The sequence below is a fragment of the Battus philenor genome, unplaced genomic scaffold (genome assembly GCF_028537555.1).
Source record: "Battus philenor isolate CCGP_79_NKW_IND1 unplaced genomic scaffold, ilBatPhil1.0.hap1 SCAF_5, whole genome shotgun sequence".
In the NCBI taxonomy this organism is placed as follows: Eukaryota; Metazoa; Arthropoda; class Insecta; order Lepidoptera; family Papilionidae; genus Battus; species Battus philenor.
Genome location: NW_027181715.1, coordinates 870,016 through 892,001, shown reverse-complemented (window position 1 = coordinate 892,001; position 21,986 = coordinate 870,016). Strand labels below are relative to the sequence as shown.

Sequence of the window (21,986 nt, the reverse complement as noted above, 5' to 3'; positions counted from 1 at the left end):
TTCGTATTCCAATAAAGCCAAATAAACCAATATTAGCCGATTGTCTCTTTTTAAAGGTCGATGTGCAATATTTGTCGCCGGCTACTGTAAATAGGTGTAAAAGCTTTAAAATCTTTTTGTTTACAAATAAACCTCATATTTTTCTCTTTAAAACTTTAATACTATAACTTTTCATCTTTTTTAAGTGGGATATTAATAGAAATATTTTCATAAATTATCAGAGAAAAATCCTTTGTCATCATAACAATATTCAATGAACATTTTTGCCGGTTACTTACGGGGCAGACATTCCAACGGTTTCTTGGCGAGATTACACGGGGTATGGATTTTTATTTAGTACAAGTTGACGATATACTTGAATTTTCACAAGATGAGATTGAACATAAAGAACACCTGCGTACTTTGTTCAAAGCCTTTGACGCTGTAGGCAGCGTCTCCAAATGCTTACCGAGCATTCAGAAAGTCACCTTACTAGACTACCGTTTTTCCAAGGGTGGCATGCGTTCTACTTCGAATAAGGCTAAAGCTCTGCAGTGTTTCCCCTTACCGATGGCTGTTAAGCTACAACGCCGGTTTCTCGAGATAGTTAATTTTTACTGTAGATTTCTCCCGAAAGCAGAGCTTCCAACATCGCTTATCAATGTCCTCACAGATACTCAAGGAACTGCAAGAAACCGATACCTCGCATCCCACACTTAGAGAAAGCATTTGACAATTGTAAGCAGCAACTAACTAAGCTAACGCAACTACACTTGCTTATCCTATAGCAGGTACTTCTCTTGTACTTTTTACCGACACCTCTACAACGCATCGAAGCAGTGCTGCAAACAAAGGGTTCACAGTCAGTGGCAACCGCTGGAGTTTTTCAGTAAAAATTTGAACGAGAACCATCTCGTTTGCCAACACATTACGGGGTCACATCTCAGAAGTGAAACATGTTACAATTTTCACTGATCGTAGTGGTCAGCTTGAACAATAAATATGGAATTAATAAATTCAGAATAGCACCTTATAAAACTGAATAAAGATTAGCTTATAGCAATAAGCTTTCACTACAAATTATTAGTTAAATAGAAGAGAGCTGTCTGCAGACACAGCTCTTATACAGGCCTCTTATATATACGGCTTCTCTATTATATATATTGTTTTTGTAAGATTTATTTTACTTATTATTTTTTATACGTAAAAAGTGGTAGCAGTAGAGGACGCGAGCTAGCTTCACCGGATAGAGATATATAATTCACACTGTGCATTAATTATATAGGATTGCCACTGCCCACAAACAAGTTTTCAGTGGATGGGCAGCAGCGTTCTCTTCGTACCATAATATCTATCACATTACGATCGCCAACCAGCCAAGCCAAGTTCTATTCGTCTGTTACATTTTTATGAAGAAGCCTATAAATAAATAACGATTAACAAGAATAGATTTTAGTGTGTTATTTAGTTACCTCAACATTCTTCCAAGGACTAAGGATTCTAGAAAATTTTGTAAGAAATGAGCAGTTTTAAATAAAAGTGAATTAATTAATAGAGAATATAAATAGCCTGTCGATATTTATTATACGGACATATGTACCCAAAAATTATTGTAAACAAATAAATTCAGCAAGGTCAAATGACGATTTATAATCTCACAGTATTATTCACTCTGCATATACTTTTAACGTAAATTTATACATAATAAATACGATTTTGAAATAGAGTTACTTTTAGTAAATTAATGAAAAAAATGCCTTGCTGCTTCAATTAGGCATTTCATATAGAAAAGTTTTTTGCAACAATTTCATTATTAAGATACTACAGGTAATGAAATCACTACAGATCTATTTCCAATAATCCTCATCATTTCAATAAGGATGATGTGAATTGATGTTTTAGTGATGTGCTAAGGGGAAGAAGGGGTTGTCGTCGGTGAAGTTAGTTAGTTGGGCATGGGTGTGGACACGTGTTTGCATGGGTGTGGACACGTGTTTGCACGGTCGTAACACTAGGATATCAGAAAGCACAAGTACCTAGTGCTATTATCAATAAATAAGTGTAGTATAGTAGATAATAATTGAAATTACAAGCAAGCATATACTTACTATGTGTCAAGTATTTTATCACACCGCAAGCCATTAATAATGAAAAAGAGAATCGTATAAACAGTTTTAGATTTCTAATGATAAACTATTAATTATTAATAATACCTCATATCTCTAATCTCATTTTATAATCATTTAAAAGTGATGTTTACTTGTTAGGCGGAGTCACTGAACTTGAACGAAAAAAGTCTATATTTCGTTCCAAAATTAGATAGATGAAGAAAGAAAAGGAAAAGAAGGTATATATATTATTTAATGATTTCAATATCTGATATAAAACTTTAGTCTTTAAAAGTCCTTCCTGCTACTGGCTACAAACACCTAATATTTATTAATTAGGTGGTGGTGCTGTTTGTTGTGCTAGCAGTGACTGACTGAGTGGCCGTCCCCAATATTTGAGAGAGGGCGCGACGAGGGTTGTGAATCTCTATACCACGTGTTTGCACTACGGTAGTACTAGGACACCAGAATGCAAGAGTAGTCAGAATCTTTCATTGAGTAATAAAATTTACGTTGTTTGCCGGTCGCGACTTCCATTGTCACACGACCACACTTTGTGATACGAAACATTGTTCACTAACAATATAAAAATATGTTGAGGGAAATTAATTAATACTCGCACAATCAGCAACCCGCACTAAGAACTAATAATTAAATAACATTAAGATTAAATCATGTATCGTTGAGGAAATAGCGCTTTTTTGTGCACAAGCTTTCTTCCTCCTAACTGACCCTACTCTCGACACAATACTAAATTATTATGAATAAACATTCACAAAAACATTTGTACATCTAGTTCATTTTTATCATAGAGTTTGGCCGTTCTTAAGTTTATTTTTACTAATTTTCATGGAGAAGTTATTCAAATCAATTAGTAAAAAAATATTAAAAATCGAAGTTCAAAAAAAAGTTTATCCGATTCTTACTGTACTTTTGTATTGATTTGAGAAGTAAACTGTCATTCGGCAACGTTTAAAGAAATTAAATATAGTGTTAGATATTAAAATCATCCAAACATATTAAAGGTTGGTCTGATATAAAAAAGAGCACCAGTTGTATGGCCACGGTTGCGATGAATCTCATAACACGTGTTTTCTCTTTCTACTCTCATCCTTTTTTGCAAAAAAAATATTTGAGCTGCTTGACTTCCTCTTACAATCTAGTTTAGAGCTTAAATCTGTTTGGTTGGTGGTTCTCTCTCTCTCTCTCTGTGAGGAGGGGAGGAAATCACAAAACACGTGGTTTTCAAACTTTAGTACTAGGATTGTAGAAAGCTTTGAGAGTAAAATGTGAATGTGACATTTGGATATTTTGTTCACGGAAGGGGGGGTCGTTCATGTTATAATAGATTACTTACTTATTTATTATACACGTATACGTTCTTACATATAATCTAATATATTCTCGTGTCACGGTGTTCGAACTTGAACTCCTCTGAAACGGCTCCACCGATTTTTACCAAATTTTATATGCGTATTCAGTAGGTCTGAGAATCGGCTACAATCTATTTTCTATACCCCTAAGTGATAAGGGTTGTTCACCCTTAAAATTTTTTTTTTAATTTTTTGACGAATTTTTTTGTTTTTATTTTTTTATGATACAGCATATACAAATATTAAATTTTCACCCCTCTACGATCAACCCTTATTAAAAAAAAAATATTTTTTTTGCAAAACAACGTTTGCGGGATCAGCTAGTTATATATAAAAATTCATAATAACATATATGTACTGTTGTTAATATCACAAATACATATGCTATGTGGCTTAAACTAGTTTACAAAAGTGGGAGGTTGGTTGCCTTATGATGAGTTTTGTTCACGAAAATCATTTTTGTTTTGTTAATTTTCCGTATTTAAAAATCCTTTATTGTAAGAGCGTATTCTTCAAAGCAATTTAAAGGAATACATTATTAAGAGAAAGGTAAAAATTATTTCAATATCTATAACAAACACGGATGAACCACCCAACGGAATTTCACCTTTTTTTCACCTCTGCGCGAACACGTGAAAAAGGCCCTGAAACTATCAGGCGATCAGAAAGTTATGGGAGTAAGTTATTACAAAACCAATGTTTGCGAGGTGTATAAATAATTATTTGTTTTCTACATGTTTTTTTTATCTTTCTGTTTGTTCGAATCACATGTAGCGCGGTAAATATTAAACTCTCACTTCTTTTACTCTTTATTAATTTACCATCAAATAATATCTTTCACGGAATTTCTGAATATAATTATAGAATATGGGGGCAGTTAGACGATAATTTCCGTTTTTTACTTTTTTTTATTCTTTTCACGCGAAAGTGCGAAGCCACGTGTTCTAGAAACTGCGGAGACCAGGACATCAGATATCTTTAAGAGCTAAACTCTACTCTTACCCGCACGTGTAACATCCGTACTGAGAAATGTTTATCAACTTATGTCGAAGGTTACCTTCATGGCACAAGTTTAAAAGTCCGCGGAATCGTGACGCCAATAAAGCTTTTAATAACATATTACTTATGCGTCATAACTTAAAATATTATATAAAAAATAGTGACAACTACATGTTACATACATGAAATAAAAGTATTTCGTAGCGCCTAAATTTCATCTTCAAAAAGACAACAAATCCTTCATGAGTCTGAGAGCACACATAATATAGTTCTACAAGATATTTTAGATCTGTGGTTTCTTTCTTATAAATATAAAATTAAAAGAATATTGCTAAATAAATCTTTCATATAACAGCAGTCAAGAGTTTTTAGTTGATCGAAATGTGTGGAACTTACTTTGTCGACTCATTTACATGGTTTATATTAAATTGTACACATGAAAACTGAAAAGTCCAATGAAAAAGGCTCTTCTCAGTATTTCGAGCCGGTGGTAGCTTACTTCCTTGTAATTTTAAATAATCGACGATTCAAAAACGCGTGTAAGCCTACTTCAATAAAAGATATTTTGAATTTGAATTTGCTGAAAGTTAATCACCCAAATGAATGCGGTCAACAGATATACGTAACATAATAATAATTTTTTATGACTTACAAAACAGATGTAAGGAAATCGTAATGGTCACATTTTTTCTTTATTCAGCCAACAACTCTTAGTAAGATTATACGACAGGTATTCGTTTAAACCATTTATTTGCTAATTTTTTAACATTTTGTGCGTGACAATTGACCCATAAATTATTAATTAAATTGCTTCGTCTTCAATCCGTGGTAACTTGAAAATGTTACTAAAACAGTAACTTTCCATCACCGCAAAATGTAAATGTCTGTGATTTGCACTGGGCGTCTTACGTCTAAAAAGAAGAAAAAATTTTTATGAAGCTACCTTTAATGCTTCTTTCGAACCGTCACACTCCGTAATTTCTTACATACTGACGAATAGTTTACTAATGAGGGAAAACCAGAGAAAATAGCCGTGACATTTTTTGCAACTGCCTTCTTACCATATCGAGCTAACCCTAATTGAGTAAATTGGTCTAGGTTCAAAAATAAGGCATAAGTAAATAATCAAATTGTATAAAATATGAAGCCTTTTAGAACAAAGGCTACGTAAACCTACAGTGGATGAAAGACTGTGTGGAAGTGGTGCTAAAGCGAAGATATAATGTATCTTCTGGGTCATTTACTCGACGACAACGTCATTGATATATTTATTGGTAGGTGGCTTGTCTTATGATCTGAATGGTCAAATATGGAGCCACTATCTGTATTTCTCTTCCTCCTGATCCTCCACCAAAATAAACTTGGTTGTTTTTTTTGGACGGAATGCTGAGGAAATACAGCAGATACAGATACAGACAGAGATACGGAGAGGAGGAGGAGAGCGGGTTGTCAATCACAAACACGTGTTTGTGTTACTAAGCTACTAGGACATTAGAAAGTAAGGGAGCAATAAGAATTTTTTCTCTCTAAGGAGAGAGAGAGACTTCCTTCTATCAAAAAGAATAAAATACTAAGTTTATTAACAATTTAAAGATAAATTTGGCAAAACATTCCCAAGAGAAATACTTCTCAATAAAAAATTTTAATAATTTACTTATAGTCATAACAAACTTTAAATTACATCCTTCATTAAAATAGATTTTAGTGATTCTAGTGCATTTTAAAAATCATTTATAGACGATCAATATGTATCTCAAAATAACGAAGTTTTCTGTCTTAGATATATGTAGAGAATGCAATATATGACCGGACACAGAGGTTTATAAAACTTTATTAGTTTAGTTTTCTGATTGCCTAACACTTTCAGTGCCGATAGAGCAACGATAAAGAAAGAAAGAAAAGAAAAAGTCAGTCAAAATAATTCATCTGATCAAAAATTCGTTTGCCAGGCTGTTGTTGCCTCCTGCAAGGCGTAGGCTTTCCCCAAAGATCGCACCAATGACCGGTCTTGCCCTGCCCGCCTCCAGCGACTTCCCGAAACACGTGCGTCGTAGTTCCACTTAGTGAGGTTGTTACTTAAGCCGTGTTTATCGGCACGTGTTCGCCATTCAAAAACCTTTTGGCCCCAATGACCACAGGCTACACACATTTTCTCCGCATAATGCCGTTTCAGATGAGCAAAATTCTTAGAGCTAACTCGATCTTAGTTCTTTATGAGAAGACAACTTTTTTCCTAGATAAATAAAATAAAAAATAAGAGATAATAAAATACTTTAATATGGAGAAATACTAGAAAAAAGTATTAATTTTTTACCTTTAAAATAAATAAATAAATCATTGTTTTTTTTACTGACAATGGACTCTCCTCTAAACCAAAGGCCACGTGTTCCATGAGGTAACAATACCAGGCTATCATATATTGTTAAACGATAAAATCAAAGCAGCCGCGTCGTGTGTCGAGGTAAAAGCCACGATTAAAAACATCAACAGTGTACGGATATCAGCAAAGGTCCATCCGTTGTGGATTACGGTTTGTCTCTCTGCGAAGTTCATATAACACAGTTTGCGTAGCTGTTTGCCACATATGATCCTAAAAATTATTAATTAAATGTAGAATGGTGGACGATTCAACTCAAAGACTCTATCACACTAGTGTACAGAGATCTTAGTTTATCGTGGATTGGCTTGAAAATAAGAAAAAAGTATGTTGTCTTGTACTAAATATACTTCAATTATTTTAATTGTTTCAACCTTCACATTTTAATAATTATTTATCGATGTGAAATAAACAAAACAGATGGAACAAACATGGCCCAGAGGTTTAGGTCAGCAATTACTATCTTTTTCACCCCCAATATGTATATATATTTCAGTAATTTTCATTGGTTCAGCTGATATGTAAATAATGTAGCCTCCTACAGTTTTTTGATGTTCTAGTACATTGAATGTATAAGCAGGTACTCGATTATCCCGCTAGGAGCAAATAGTAATTTCGTATTTTTCTTACCACAAGTGTGGCAAAAAAAAATTTCAACCAGAACTGAGAGAGATTAAAAATTTATCAGGTATCCGGACCTGGGGACAAGAATTAATACACCATTAAGATAAAAACATAAAAATGATATAAATATTATACTGTTATAGCCCCATCTATTGAATTATTTTTAGAACACAATGAAATGTGAAACACTTTGTTAAAAAACGAGCCTTATTAATCAACTCATTCGCTTATTTCTTTGTACTACGATGTGAATTTCAAGAAAATTCTCTGAAGTTATATTCTCTAGATAGAAAGGCGTTAACTACACATATTGTAAATTTATAATACCTCTCATGAAGTCTAGTTTGTTTTTATCTTAATATAATAAAAAAGTCTATTATTATTATTACTTTAACTAAATTTTTGCAAGACAAGTAGCAATACAAAAAAATGTGTTATAAAAAGTATAATTAAAATTAGAAGATAAATATTATATAAAGTTACTTACCTTTCAGCCATTCAAATATTTTAAAAGGATTTAAAAAATATATATTTTCATCAAAAAATTCTCCACTCTGCGTTGAATTGGGCGGAGCGTCGTCCGTCACAAGGGCGGCGCAGGTAGAATCGCCATAACACGTGTTTTCACTGTGGCGATACTAGGACATCAGAAAGCAAACGCAGTAAGAATTATTCATTGATCAATGCTTTTAAACAAAAGTACAAGTGTGATTGATTTATATTATAAGGTCTATCTCAGGCAGTGTGACAGCAACTACTTATATCACCTATATATGTTTGTTGAAGAACAAAACATATATAATAAATGGTTGTCACATATACAGAATCGCACATTTATTTATAGATATGGGTTACCTGAACAGAGAATCTTTCTCGTAGAAAACGCCTTTGTGTTATAACAGTTTGAATTAGATTTTACATTTAAAGGAGACAAAAAGTTACGCTACATCTAATCGAGATATGTTTGACTTAACAACTTCGGAATACTAACATAAAATATTATGTTAATAGTATTCCGCAATGTTATGTGTTATGTAAAGAAAGGAATTCGTGTAACTTGTCACTATCATCATCATATCAGCCAGATAGGCTACAAGGTCTACTGCAAGGCCTCACCAAAAAATCGCCACGACAACTGGATCTGCGCTGCTTGCGTCTACCATCTTGTAGTCGCCACTCAAAAAACTTTCTACCTTAGTTCTACAAAGAGGTTTCCCTACATTGAGTAGCTACTCCAAACGAGCAATTTTCGACCTACGTTGGTGATTTTGGTTGTTCTGCGGTGATGATCCGGGCATAGCTCTCTGTATTGTTCTCTAAGTGACCTAGAGCGTTCTTATAAATCCTATCATAAATATAAAACATCACCGGCAGTACACTGGTCAAAGATCTTCGTGTATACCTATAAGTAAAAGAAAAGTTCGACAAATGTAAGTAAATCCATAAAAAAAAAAAACATTTAAAATATTAAAAATAATTGTTTACCATTTTTAATCGTGATTAAAAAGAAAAGATACCGTTAAGAATGTCTTATAGTCGATATCGTATCTTGATTGTGCTTCTTGTGTTGTGTGTATTGTTCTCAAAACAAACAATTGTTTTTTCCACTACATATCAGACTGAAAATGTTACTACTTCAAATTTCTGTTATCCTCATATGTTCAGGGCCTTATTCACGTGTTCGGCCAGAGGTGGCGGTTGAGTAAAAAATTTATTATTGAATGAAGAAACGTTATTTATTTACTTAGTTTTAAAATAAATTATTAAATATATGCTTAAAATTATTGCTATTATAATATCAAAGTTTTAGAAATCTATTCTTACTTTAGCATATTTGTTTTTAAATTCAATTAAATGAATCATACTTAGTTAGATAAGTTCATTGAAAGAAGACTATTAAATATAATTAATGTTTCATTTGGAACGCAGCCCACATCATGGTGTCGGTTGCTTGTTGCAATGTCAAATATAGCAAATTAAAATCAAAATTTAACTGCAAATGAATTTATGCAAAACATTTATTTACGTTTTATATACATTAGTTAGCTTAAACGTTATGATTTCACTATTACAATAATCGAATCTAAAATGGTAATTTTACCTTTGTAAATATTGTTTTATTGATTAATTTCTTTTTATCGTATAAAATAGTTTTTAATGATAACCCTAGTTTTAATTTAAACATATATGTAAGTTTTTGGTAAGCAGTGTACAATAATCATTATAGGCCTGTCGAGGTATAACATTGATAACATTAATGAAAGTATATATATTATTTTACTCTCAGAGCCATCTATTGAAAACCATGTGTTTATGTATGACTGAACCCAACTCAACAATTATGTCCATTAAATATTTTATTTTATTTATTTTACTTTATTGGAGATAAACAAAAACAAAAGGCAGTAAGAAATTACAAACTTAGAAACTAAAATTAGTTACAATTGTGACCTCAAAACTAATCTCACTAACAACATTTAATGAATCAAAGTCAAACAAAAATAAAACAAAACAAAAACATTATTAAACAGGGATCAATAATCCAGAGCATTCTGCAGAACAGACAGTAATAATTACGAGCTACAACAAGCCGTCATTTTCCAATGAGGTTTAAATTGTATTATGCATATCCAATAATTTCGAATGAAATTGTCTTTTAAAAGATACAAGAGAGCACGATAATATCAATATCACTAATATATAATTCATATTCAAAAGACCCCGTGTATTTAATTAAGCCTTCAAACTGAGATTTTTTCTTTGCTTATTAAAGACCGATACGACAGAGATGCCACAAGAAAACTACAAAAGTTTGTTTTTTGAAATTGATGTTATATATATAACACTACATAAAATGATAGGCTACCTATGGAATGTAACTTCTTTTAAATATAAATATATATATATATATATATATATATAGATATATATAGATATATATATATGTGTGTGTGTATGTATGTATATATATATGTATAAAAAATATTTATATATATAAATATATATATATATATGTATAAATATATACACACCTTATGTTTATATGTAGTTATTTAATTAACTTCTTATTATTACTTAGAAATAACTTATTAATAAACTGATTGTATTTAGATGACCGATCACAGTAGTTTTATATTGACTAAGAATCAATCGCCAAAAACTTGAACTACACCGTCTCGTATTAATTTAAACGGCGTCAACCCGTTAAGATCTACAAAATAGATCTATAGATGTAGATCAAATGGACTGTTAAATTAAATGTCAATTTAACAATAATCACTTTACTGTATCACTTGTCGCACCATCTCTCGGAAGGTTTCCGAAATGAAATATATAAAACTTAACACACATGATTACAAGCGTTATTTATTTTCTTCTTGGTTCATTCGTATTAATAAAACAAAGGGATATTTTATTATATTTTACGCTAAATTTCTTTGTTATTTTGAATTCTAACTTAATATCAGTATTTATAGTAATTATAGTACAATCAGTTATGATGTAAAAATATATTAGGGGGATATCAAAAGTCTCGGCTAATTTCTATTGGGCGAAATTCAAAAAGGTTGTTTCGCAATTTTCTTCCATAAAAAGTCTATTTATTTCACGTACATTTATTTAACAACTAAATCTTTTAAAACAAAAGAGGCATAGTATATAAATAAAAAAGATTAATTATTTAATGTTGTTTATTCATTTTTTGACTTATAATTTATTTGTTATAAACATCCTCTTCATGTAGTGAGAGAGAGAGGGAGGATTTGGGCGGAACGCTGAGGTAGTCAAAGCGCGGGTGTGAATTACCATAACACGTGTTTGAGCCGTGGAGATACTAGGATATCAGAAATCAGGAACAGTTAGGACTATTTGTTGATCGACAGTAAATAGGGGTGGTGGTTGAATTTGATTTAAGACGCCGAAGTCGTGACGTCAATGCCTGGCGCATACTGTGACAGATAACAAAATATTTATGTATAATTTTTATAAACTTAAATTTTTACAATTTAAAAAAAAAACGAATTAAAATTTTTTGCACAAAAATACCTCTCTCGGTTAGATAGAGAAAAGCGCATGACAAACATTTTTCTGGTCCACTTTTCTGACTGCCTGATATTTTGGAGACTGATTCACGCGTTCGTCCGAAAAATAAATAATAAAAAATTGAGGTAGTAAGTATATTAGAAAGTAAGTGGTAAGTAACGAATGTAGTTAAAGCCATGGACGTCTTTTTTGTCATTTTTATTACAAAAACTGAAAAAAAAATCATTATAAGGAAACGCAGAATTTTTTTCTTCTGACGTCAATCATAGCGATACACATATTTAACGTACAAATGTATACGCGTTAAGAGATATATCAGAGCTACTCATCCGAAACCACGAAATCAGGACGTCACAGGCCGCAGCTTTACCCTGAGATGTTCAAGCACCAGGCACGCAGTTAAAAATATTGTAATATAATATTTGATGTAATATAATATAATAATAATATAATATAATATATGTAATACACCACCACACACCAATAACATATCATTCTATATTTAAATACATTGATTAATTCATATATCACGTCTATGCGAAAGCCGTGCATATGAAGAACGTTCTCTTTACATTTTATGTTGTTTTAGTACTTTAAATATGCCAGCAGGTGCGCGATTGTACCGCTAGCAGGGAATTATTTGTTTTTAATTTTAAACTCAACAAGGCTATTAAAATATGTACCAAGCTTTAAAATATGTACCAAGATATTAATTTTATTTTATTTTTTTATTTTAATTACTTTTATTAACGAAAATATTTGTAACCTTTTTAATTACTCACTATCTTGTACCTTCATAATTCAAACTTAGTCATTGATATGTCAAAAACTAAATTACTTTGCACTATTTGCAGAACTCGTGAGCATAATTTATATATAAGGTGAAGTTATATCTTACATGTGCATCACCATAAATTACTCTTACTTAAACTAAGTTATCTATAGATAAGTTTAAACCAAACTTAATTAGATTGAGTTATGGATATAGATCCGTAGGAATAACCACGCCTTCTCGGATGTACGATTTAGACGATGTCACATTTTGTTAATGTTGAGAACTATAAAATGTCAAAATGCGTTTGGTTAAATCACTACTGATTTAGGTTGATATATTTAAGCACCATCTCTTGGATATTTCCGGAAATGTCATAATTTAATACAATAAAAAAGTGTACATCCCAATTATGAACCATTATATAACAGTGTGTTTATATCATTATAAAATACATCATAAGTAAAGATGTATTAAATATTTCCCAGAGTATAATTTTCCGGACCAAAACTATGAATAGACAAGAACGCCATCTATGGAAAAATGAGGAAAAAATTAAACGCTGAGAAGGATTTAACTGAAATACTCTTTCAAATACCAACCCCTATTCAATTTTACCTCTCAAATAAAACTAACACGGGATCTAAAAGATGGCGTTCTAAACTAATAGAATGCTTTTGAATGGGGTGAATGCGTTATGAAGTACTTACATTTATATCTACAAATGTCTTTTCTTCGTGTTCTGCGCAATGTTGTGCGCAATGTGATTCTTACTAATTTGTGTATTGTCTGTATGATTGTTTGGTCATTGTCATGATCATGTCAGCTGATAGGCGCCCACTGCAGGCATATGCCTCCCCACAAAGTTCGCCACGATGCGCTGCCCGCTTCAGCGACTTTACGAACTATGTCGTTGGTCGAACTAGTGGCCATTTTGTTCCGCTTTTGGTTGAGTAATTTAAATGAAGCTATTATGAACCCGTAGATTACATTCTATAGTTAAAAACTATATATAAAACTTACAGCGATGCAGCTAGTAAAATATATTGAATAGTATGATGTACCATGACACGAGACGACAATCGCAGACCAAGTTTTGTAATATATAGCAATTTATTGTAATGGACAGTTCGCGCTACAATAATTTATTCTCGCCAGTTTATAGGTCGAAATTTTAACTTTCACTAACCTCCTTCACCAAAATGTATTATTTATATTTCTGAAGTTTTTATTACTACACAAAAAAAATAGCTTTGTACTAAATACAATGAACATTGGAGTAAATTTCAAAGAAATATCATCAAAATACTGCAATTTCTGAAGACGAAGGTGCTTGTTGCCAATGATAGTTGCGGATCTGAAACGTGGTCGCTTACGATGGGCCTTATAAGAAGTCACTCAGCAATAGAGAGAACTACGCTCGGAACTCGAATGACGAACACGAACCAGTAGACGTGGCATGGGTAGAACCCCACTAGATGTATCTATATATCGTCCTATATATACACTAGATGTACAGACACACAGATACATAGATATCGCAAGATCATAGGTCATAGTCGCGACCCTCAAAGAAAGCCTATGCTTTGCATTAGGCCTCTATCGGATGATACAATGAAATTTAAATGAAAAACAAAATTATATTAATCCAATTATGATATTTAAACAATAAAATCTCTTGTAGTTCACTCCAAGCTCCTCCACTCTATCATCATTTCACACTCGACGTCATACTTTCGAAGTTCGTCCATCTGTAAGATGATGACGTCCACTGCATCAGGACACCTCGATGCATCGAAATCTTTAGTATCGTCATAATACTCAACAGAACTGACCAGATATTCACTGCGTCTAAGATTCTCTACTTTCACAGTGCTATCTTCATCGACGGGAGACAAAACATTTTTCACATTAACAGTGGTTGCTGTGTTAGAAGAATTGAAATTAGGTCCACCGATATTTATGTCACTTGTAAATTCATGTTCATCGTTTCTTTTATTGTACATAACTTCAGTAATATTACTAAGTGTACATGGATGTTTCACATCCATTTCATCAACGGATAGTGCATCAGATGAAACAAATTCTATTAAACCTGCGTCTCTGGGTTTTGTGTATTTATTAACGTTACCTTCAATATTTTCTGCTGTACATTCTCTATTTAGTACAGCTGCATCTGTTTTCCTTGAGTCATTATGCAAGTCATCATTAAGATCTTCATTAAATCTTCTATTAGATCTGTGTAGATCAAAATCAACTGTGTCCTGTCTACGATCTTTTCCAGCATCCTGTTTCTCTTCGGACACTACGTATGTGTTATCTGCAAGACATGTAGTCATTTTTAAAAGAATATATCCTATTAATAAAATATACATTTTATGTAATTTCTGTTTCAATTCACACGCGAGAGGAAACGATCGTCGACATAGTTTTAATCATTCACCGCTTTATGGTCGACGGAGCGTAAATGAAACGAAATTTAATTTAGTAATTTTTTTTTTCATCGAACGTATTAATCTCTGAGGTTGATGTCATTATTTTGTTCAAATATTCACAATAATTTGTCATTTTCATCTTAAAACAAAATCATTTGTTTTCCAATACATTTATTTTTATTTGCACTACTATGTATGTAACTTTGATCCACATTTAAATGGCAGGTATAGTTTAAATATAGGCCAGTATAGAATTATGAGGTTATTCAAGAGGAATTTGTGTAATTTTTCCCCGTAAAATTAATTCTGTTTATTATGTAAATTAAATTATAATTTCGATTATAAGTCCGAAACGAATATAATGATATTATAACAGTGTTTAGACTGTTTTTAAATTTTTTTAGCTGAAGATGTTTCTATAAAAAATAGTTAAGGTGATTTCTTGTAAAGATTTGCGTATATTTTAATTTACCACATGATCAAACTTGCATTGTTTTGATTCCTACTGAGCTATCTGAATTTATTATATATTGAAATTAAAAGTCTAATACAATCTACAAAAGAGACATCCAATAGTATTCTTAATCCAAAATAAGTGTAATTCAGGGGAGAACTCGACCAGAAGCGTCTAAACAAATGGCTTAACAAGTAAAACAAATTGAGATAGATCCGGCCGAACAAAGATCACGAGTTAATAAAAGCAAAACGACCGCGGCCGCAGCGCCGGATCGTTATCCACAACGCGCTAACTAATCCATTCAGCCTCGGCTACCGACACAACTACCCTTCAAACGTTGGAAAATACTTCAATTAGGCCCGCACACCCCTCGTGAGATCAAAACAGCCCAATTACCTCGCAGCACGACCCCTTTAATAAACCCCGGTTTGCTCAAATCTTAAATAAAGACGATGATAAATAATAACAAATTTGCAAAGTGAAAAGTCCCGAAATTAGCATGACGTTTGAATAAATTGACAGATAATGCGCCTTCCAGGACCCCGCCATGTTTGAATTTCGTAAAATCTAGCAAAACAGCGGTTCATATTCTACGAACATTTATACTTACTTCGTACGTACTCGCTTATAAGCAGCGCTTCAGCGGCTGAAGGGCAAATGCTGATGTTAACAAGTCGCTAAGAGATGCAAATTGACAGCGGTTGGCAGCGGTGTTTCCAAATGGCACCAAATCATTTGCATAATTTTATACGAATTGTAAATGTATACATTTTGAGAATTGAAATGCTTTTTATACTTTCGGAGTGTTTTTAATAGATCTATTTCAATATCTGTCAACATCATCTAATTAACATATAATTTAAGACATCTAGTAATCTTTTAATTGCGAAATTAAAGAAATGTTTATTTAACAGTTTGGCCTTTATCTACAACTAATACAACAATGATTTCTATAACTAAACTAAACACAATTTATTACATATTTAAAACTATTAAAATCTAAGTACATATTCTTCTGTATTGCACTCATTTAGGTGAACTATTCTACTATAGAAAATAAAATAGATCATAGTACGTATGAAAAACTGTAACTCTCTGCTATATGTTTACTTCTCTTCTGTTCTCATCTAAACTTGTAGCGGAAAATCTTTCGAAAATTTATAACTTTATGTCAAGAGTTCCATGAGCTGCATAATATTTACAAGAACTTTTCTAAATTTAAAATCATTTACGTAAATTTATTATCATGTTTATAAATAAAATTACTACCTATACCTAATATTATTTTTTTTTAGCAAAAAAGATCACGCGTCTTTTAAAGTTCAAATTAAGTTATTGATGGCTTTCTATATGATCACTATCTTCATTGGCAAGATTAGTGACAAAATAACTTTTTATATACAAAAGCACAATACACAATTTACTTAGTCACAAATATTCAGTTGATACGTCGCCTTTACAAAAGGTAACAGAGTTAAGCTATCGTCATTTTGGGATTTTAAAATACGCCACACGACTCTCCCGGAGCGTTGTGAAATGTGTAATTATTGGCAGGTTATATATTTAACTTGCCTTATGCGACAATATTATACTTAAAGATACGCATAAAAGAAAAGCACTTTCTCATAGAGTCTATAAGGTACGTCTACAACGTATTTTTTTAGGGATCCTTGTTTATTAATTATTATTTTTTTCTATTTTACATTTTTTTTAAATTAAACCAAAACTTAATTAGCGAAAGCATGTTCGCGAAGTACTTATGATACTAATTATTTCTATAAAATTATATGCGGATATAAGGAAAAAAAAAAAGGTCATGATTTTTTTTGATCTGGCAGAGTGCAGCGGAGCTTAGTCTATAAAACCTCTTTTAACTAAAACTATTTCCCTGCATTTGAAATAGCAAAAGCCTTCAATTTTATAATGTTTATAGTTGGCTCTGTTATATATGTGACTTGCCGACAACTGTTCGACATAAGGCAAACTAAGGTTTCTTTTGATACATTAATTATTTCCACGGGTTATAGTTATAAACAGAATTACAAATGACAATGCATGTACGCCGGGTAGGGCGGTAAGAGAGCGCAGGCCAAGGGCAGAGCGTGGGCGGACAATTCCCGCTCACCGCTGGCAGCCTGGGCGCGGAGTTGCTCCAACCGCAGCTGGTTTTGTCTCTTCCATTTTGTTCTACAACAATAAGAACACAAAGTTCAAATTTTTATAGCATTCACTTTCATACAGAACATTCAACAGCAGACAGCCGCAAGACTCCCACAGCTAGACACGGATTAAAAAAATTTTAACATTGCAGTAATGATGGTAGAAATAGTCACTTGATATTCTCTATGAATAGCAAGTTCATCATCCATCATTTCAGCCGCTAGACCTCCAGTGCTAAAATGCCTCCCCCAGAGATTTCCAATAGAACCTGAAACGGATTGGATCCATGATTTGATTCTTCTGACGACCATAATAAGTTCGTATGTCCACTTTGTGATCGGACATCATACAATGTGCTTTCCAGTCCGAGGTCTCTATTCCAGAACCTTAAAGCCAAACAGTTATTAATTGAAGTTAATTTATCATATTCTTCATTTTGATCAATAACCATAAAGACGTAAAGTTCAAAATTCTTTCAGTTCAAATCAAAAATTCCTATTATTTTTTGTATACAAAACCAAAGATTATTCTTTATATTGAATAGGTTCAAAATTAATGAAACTTGAGGTTATCTATGATTTTTTATTCATAGTAGAAGAAGGAGAAGAAGTTATAAGGTAGGAAGTTAGAGGTAGACACCGGTCCTGCTTGTCAGTGGTACTTCATAAAAACCTAATAAACCACTAATAACACATATACAAAACAAAAGAAAGAATAAACATATGTACGTAGTCTGTCTTTTAATACTGTCAAGTGTAAGCTACACATATAAAAACGAATAAGTGTCTATGTATCTATACCCGATAGATTTAAAAACTTTATATGCAATAGCCGTGAAAATGTGATAAATTATCAGATATATACCTGCACCACGGGAAGACGTATAGTTTTTTATTGGGTTTATTTTAAATATCTATTTATTATTATTATATTCTGTTTATTATCTACATTATACAAATCAATATAAAATTAGTTTAACTGAAAATTTATTCAAATTTACACATTCTTGGTGAGTACGTTCATGCATTGATATCTGCATGCACCATATTTATGTTTCTATTTTTCTCACGGATAATTTCAACCTCCAAAACCTGCCCTATTTTGTAATCCAATGTATTGAGGTCTGAACCGAAAGAAAGAAAATCGTCTAAACTGCAGAAGTCAATGTGTTGACGTCCAAACCGAACTTGGGTAGTTTTAGCCTTGTGTGCCGGCGCTGGTGAATTATCCACACCTGCCCTCGAAGAGTGGTGCTGCGATATAGGCCTTTTACAATTTAAAAACTGTGATAAACTTTGGTACAGACTTTTAATCTTTGCTCATTAATATGCTCATAAAAAACTCCAATTTATTTTTAAACTGTATTATTTTTGCAGTGACAGCATTTGTGTACCGACCGTCATTAAAATAACTTAAAGAATAGCACTTTCACATATTACATATAGCTATTTAAAAAATTGTGAAGGCCAGATTAATTCCATACTTGCTGCTGATTTGAAAATAAAACTCTAGTTTTTTAACAATATTTTCAAGAAAGTACGGCGCATTCTATAGTAAATCGAAGACGAAACAATATACATACCTCCTATTCTGATACCAGGTCTTGACCTGCGTTTCGCTGAGACTTAGCGCGTCCGCCACGTCGCCGCGGTCGGCCACGCTGAGGTACTTCTGGCATCTGAACTTCCTCTCCAGATATGCTAGCTGGGCGTGGGTGAAGGCTGTGCGTCGGCGGCGCGGCTTGCGCCCACCGCTGGGCGTGGGTGCTTTAGGTTGCTGACGCTCTACATCAAATAAATTTGTCTGTTAATTTATCGATCTTAACTCACTGGAAGCTTGAAAGTGGAAGATGAGATATATCCACTTTATACCGGTACAATTTGAAATATACAGGTTCTATGTACATCAGTGGACATCTAATGACTGAAATGATAAACGATAAACTCACTACTGCTAGAACTATTAAGTTACCTGTTTCTGCCATAATCAATGTTAAGTTAAAATTTGTGGTACAGTATCTATTCAAGTTACTTGGCCGATGTACAAGTAGTTTTATTATACCATATTAAATAGCATTGTACTCATAGACAGAATCTATTAGTGAGACGTAAGAAATAAATAACTTAATTACAGTTGCTGAAAACGTTATGTGAAACTGTTTCTATAAATGAATCTTCAAAATCTCAATAACCAAGATCACTGCAAAAGTTCGCACTATTGCACTGTGTCAAAAGAAACAACAACGTAAACATACTAATACAGACGGATCCAATTCATTGTGGATTACGTAATCAAATCTCGCACGAACAGATCGAAAGACATTTCAATTTTTTTTGTCATGATAATCACTTTGAAAGACACTAATATGACTTTGGTTTAGACACAAGGTGATCGATTTAGGTGTAAGATCTTAAAAGAGGTAAATATTTAGCTCACTCGTTTTAGATTAATGTACAGTAAACCCCATTAAAATTAGTTTCAACAATAATAGATAACGTAATGATAATAAAGAAAGAAAACTGTTTTTAGAATTCGTATCACTACATATTAAAGTTAAATATTGTGTGCTATCTGTTCCTGCATATTTTGTACGGCCAGATTTGCTGACTAACCCCTTTGCAGATTTGGCTTATAACAAATCAACCATAGAGTAAAACCATCACACACATATTTCTAAAGTATATCTATGTTTAGACTGTCTTAAAAGAATGTTTATGTACATTAATTCTTCGATACTACACCGCATTTAAAAAAAATCTTAAACAAACAAAAGCATAAAAGTAATTGTTTTAGTAATTGAATTAAACCTATCTATGGCACGCAATTTTACTTCTTGTAGAATATTATCTTTAAATTTCATTAAGATGTTATTCTAATTCATAATAAATTCTATTGTAACATGACAGGCTAATAACATTTGGCAATACAAAGTTTGCAAGGACAAATATTAAACAATAATTAATTTAAAATCATTTTACTTATCCTCTTACTTATACTTTATACATTACGTTATTAATTATTTCTAAAATCATTTTGTACAGTATGTACTATGCATTAATTGACATCAAATGAGCTTTACATTCACTCTTTTAATGCTTTTACATCTGTAATCAATCAGCATTTGCGAAATAAGAGGCAACGAAGTATAAATTTAATATAAAAACTCACTAACCCACAGCCTCCTGTGAGTCGCGCTGTGAACTACCGGCCATAACAGATGCAAATCCCGCCAGAAGCTGCGACTGAAATGAACTCTTGGAAAGGTCCATAGACCTCCCATATATACCCTCTGAGAGACCACCAGCTATACCGAAACCGTCGTTCACCTCGTCCTTACTCGCATCTCTTTCCGCTCTGTACAAATGAAAGAGACCGTTGTCGTATAGTTTCATAGACTCGTCTGTACGATTATCAAATTCATTGTCGTCTTCTTTAAACGGCGAATTAAAACTCGAGTTCTGTAATCGATTTAGATTGTACTCGATTGGAGAGGATCGCTCGTTGTCGTCTGTATCGATTTTTTTCTGGTAGCACTCGGGTTCGTAGCCGAAGCGTCTCTTCTTCGGCGTGGAAGTCTCGCTTCGGTTGTCACCGACGGAGATGTCATCTTCTACATCAGATATCTCCGCGTTGGTAGATGATTGACATCTGCTGTCCCTTTCGACGTCCTCTTGGGGCGCACCTGGAGAAGAAATACTAATTATTAATTTATTTATATCAAAAAAGCACACAAACGGAAATATATAAATTTCGTGTAACATAGTACCAAATCAAATATTTTTACTTATTATAGACGTACACAGCCTTATGCTAGCTTCTAAAAGTCAATAAATAAAAAAGAAAAACAACAGTAAATTGCTCTTTAAACAACAATAAAACTATACACGGTCAATCAATCGTATGTTCAACTGATAATAGTCAAGATTTTATACATTCGTTACAGTATTAAAGGAAATGAGGAAAGAAATTACTTTATGAAAATTGTTAAAAAATTCTCAAATGCTGTCCATTGTTATTTAAAATTGTGTTAGAATTGTAATGGTCCCCGAATATGCTTTCTCATATCCTCAATGTTATAAGTATTTCTAAATTTTGGTTCAATAGTATACCGGTTAACATTGCGATCTTTGTTTCTAACGTTACTACAACAGATGATAAATATTTTAATTTAATATACCCGACAGGCTGTGAAATTACCAGTTTAATAATGTATATATTAGCCCAGCAGTTTTAAGACAAGTCCAACATTTAAATAATAACAGTTTTAATAAAACGTACTACTAATTATCTGGATTAACTTATGGTTATGTGGTATAATAGTTATAAACAAATTCAATTTGATTAAAAAGATGTATGTGCATCTCTAGTGCCGTGTTTACAGAAAAAAATATCATCCGACAATTTGTTAACGAGGTCTCGACGAAAAATTCGTGCGAAATCATTAAGATCGCTTACTTGGGCGACCCCTAAAACATATTTATGCAAAAATGATAACTAGAGGAGGGACTGGAGGGCCGGCCTCTTAACTTCTCCCGCCACGATCGGCACCGAGCGGCACAAATGTTCAGCGCCGGGGAAAGCGCTGAAAAGCGACCGGCTTTGGCTGAATGGTGAATGCTTTCGCCTCGCCATTTTTATGCAAATTAAAAGACACAAACAGA

General features: G+C 32.7%; 2 protein-coding genes across 2 annotated transcripts; both read right to left on the bottom strand.

Annotated features, from left to right (window-relative positions):
• Positions 1–13,934: 13,934 nt before the first annotated feature.
• LOC137929848 (uncharacterized) lies at positions 13,935–14,668 on the bottom strand. Its single transcript, XM_068772965.1, has one exon. It carries the CDS (start codon positions 14,646–14,648, stop codon positions 13,959–13,961), a length of 690 nt encoding a protein of 229 aa, XP_068629066.1. The 5' UTR covers positions 14,649–14,668; the 3' UTR covers positions 13,935–13,958.
• A 2,536-nt stretch (positions 14,669–17,204) lies between these two features.
• On the bottom strand, positions 17,205–21,444 carry LOC137929815 (NK1 transcription factor-related protein 1-like). Its single transcript, XM_068772924.1, has 4 exons — positions 21,435–21,444; positions 20,498–21,007; positions 18,908–19,109; positions 17,205–17,352 (listed from the first exon to the last, which is right to left on the bottom strand). Exons 1-4 carry the CDS (start codon positions 21,442–21,444, stop codon positions 17,205–17,207), a joined length of 870 nt encoding a protein of 289 aa, XP_068629025.1.
• Between the last annotated feature and the right edge of the window lie 542 nt (positions 21,445–21,986).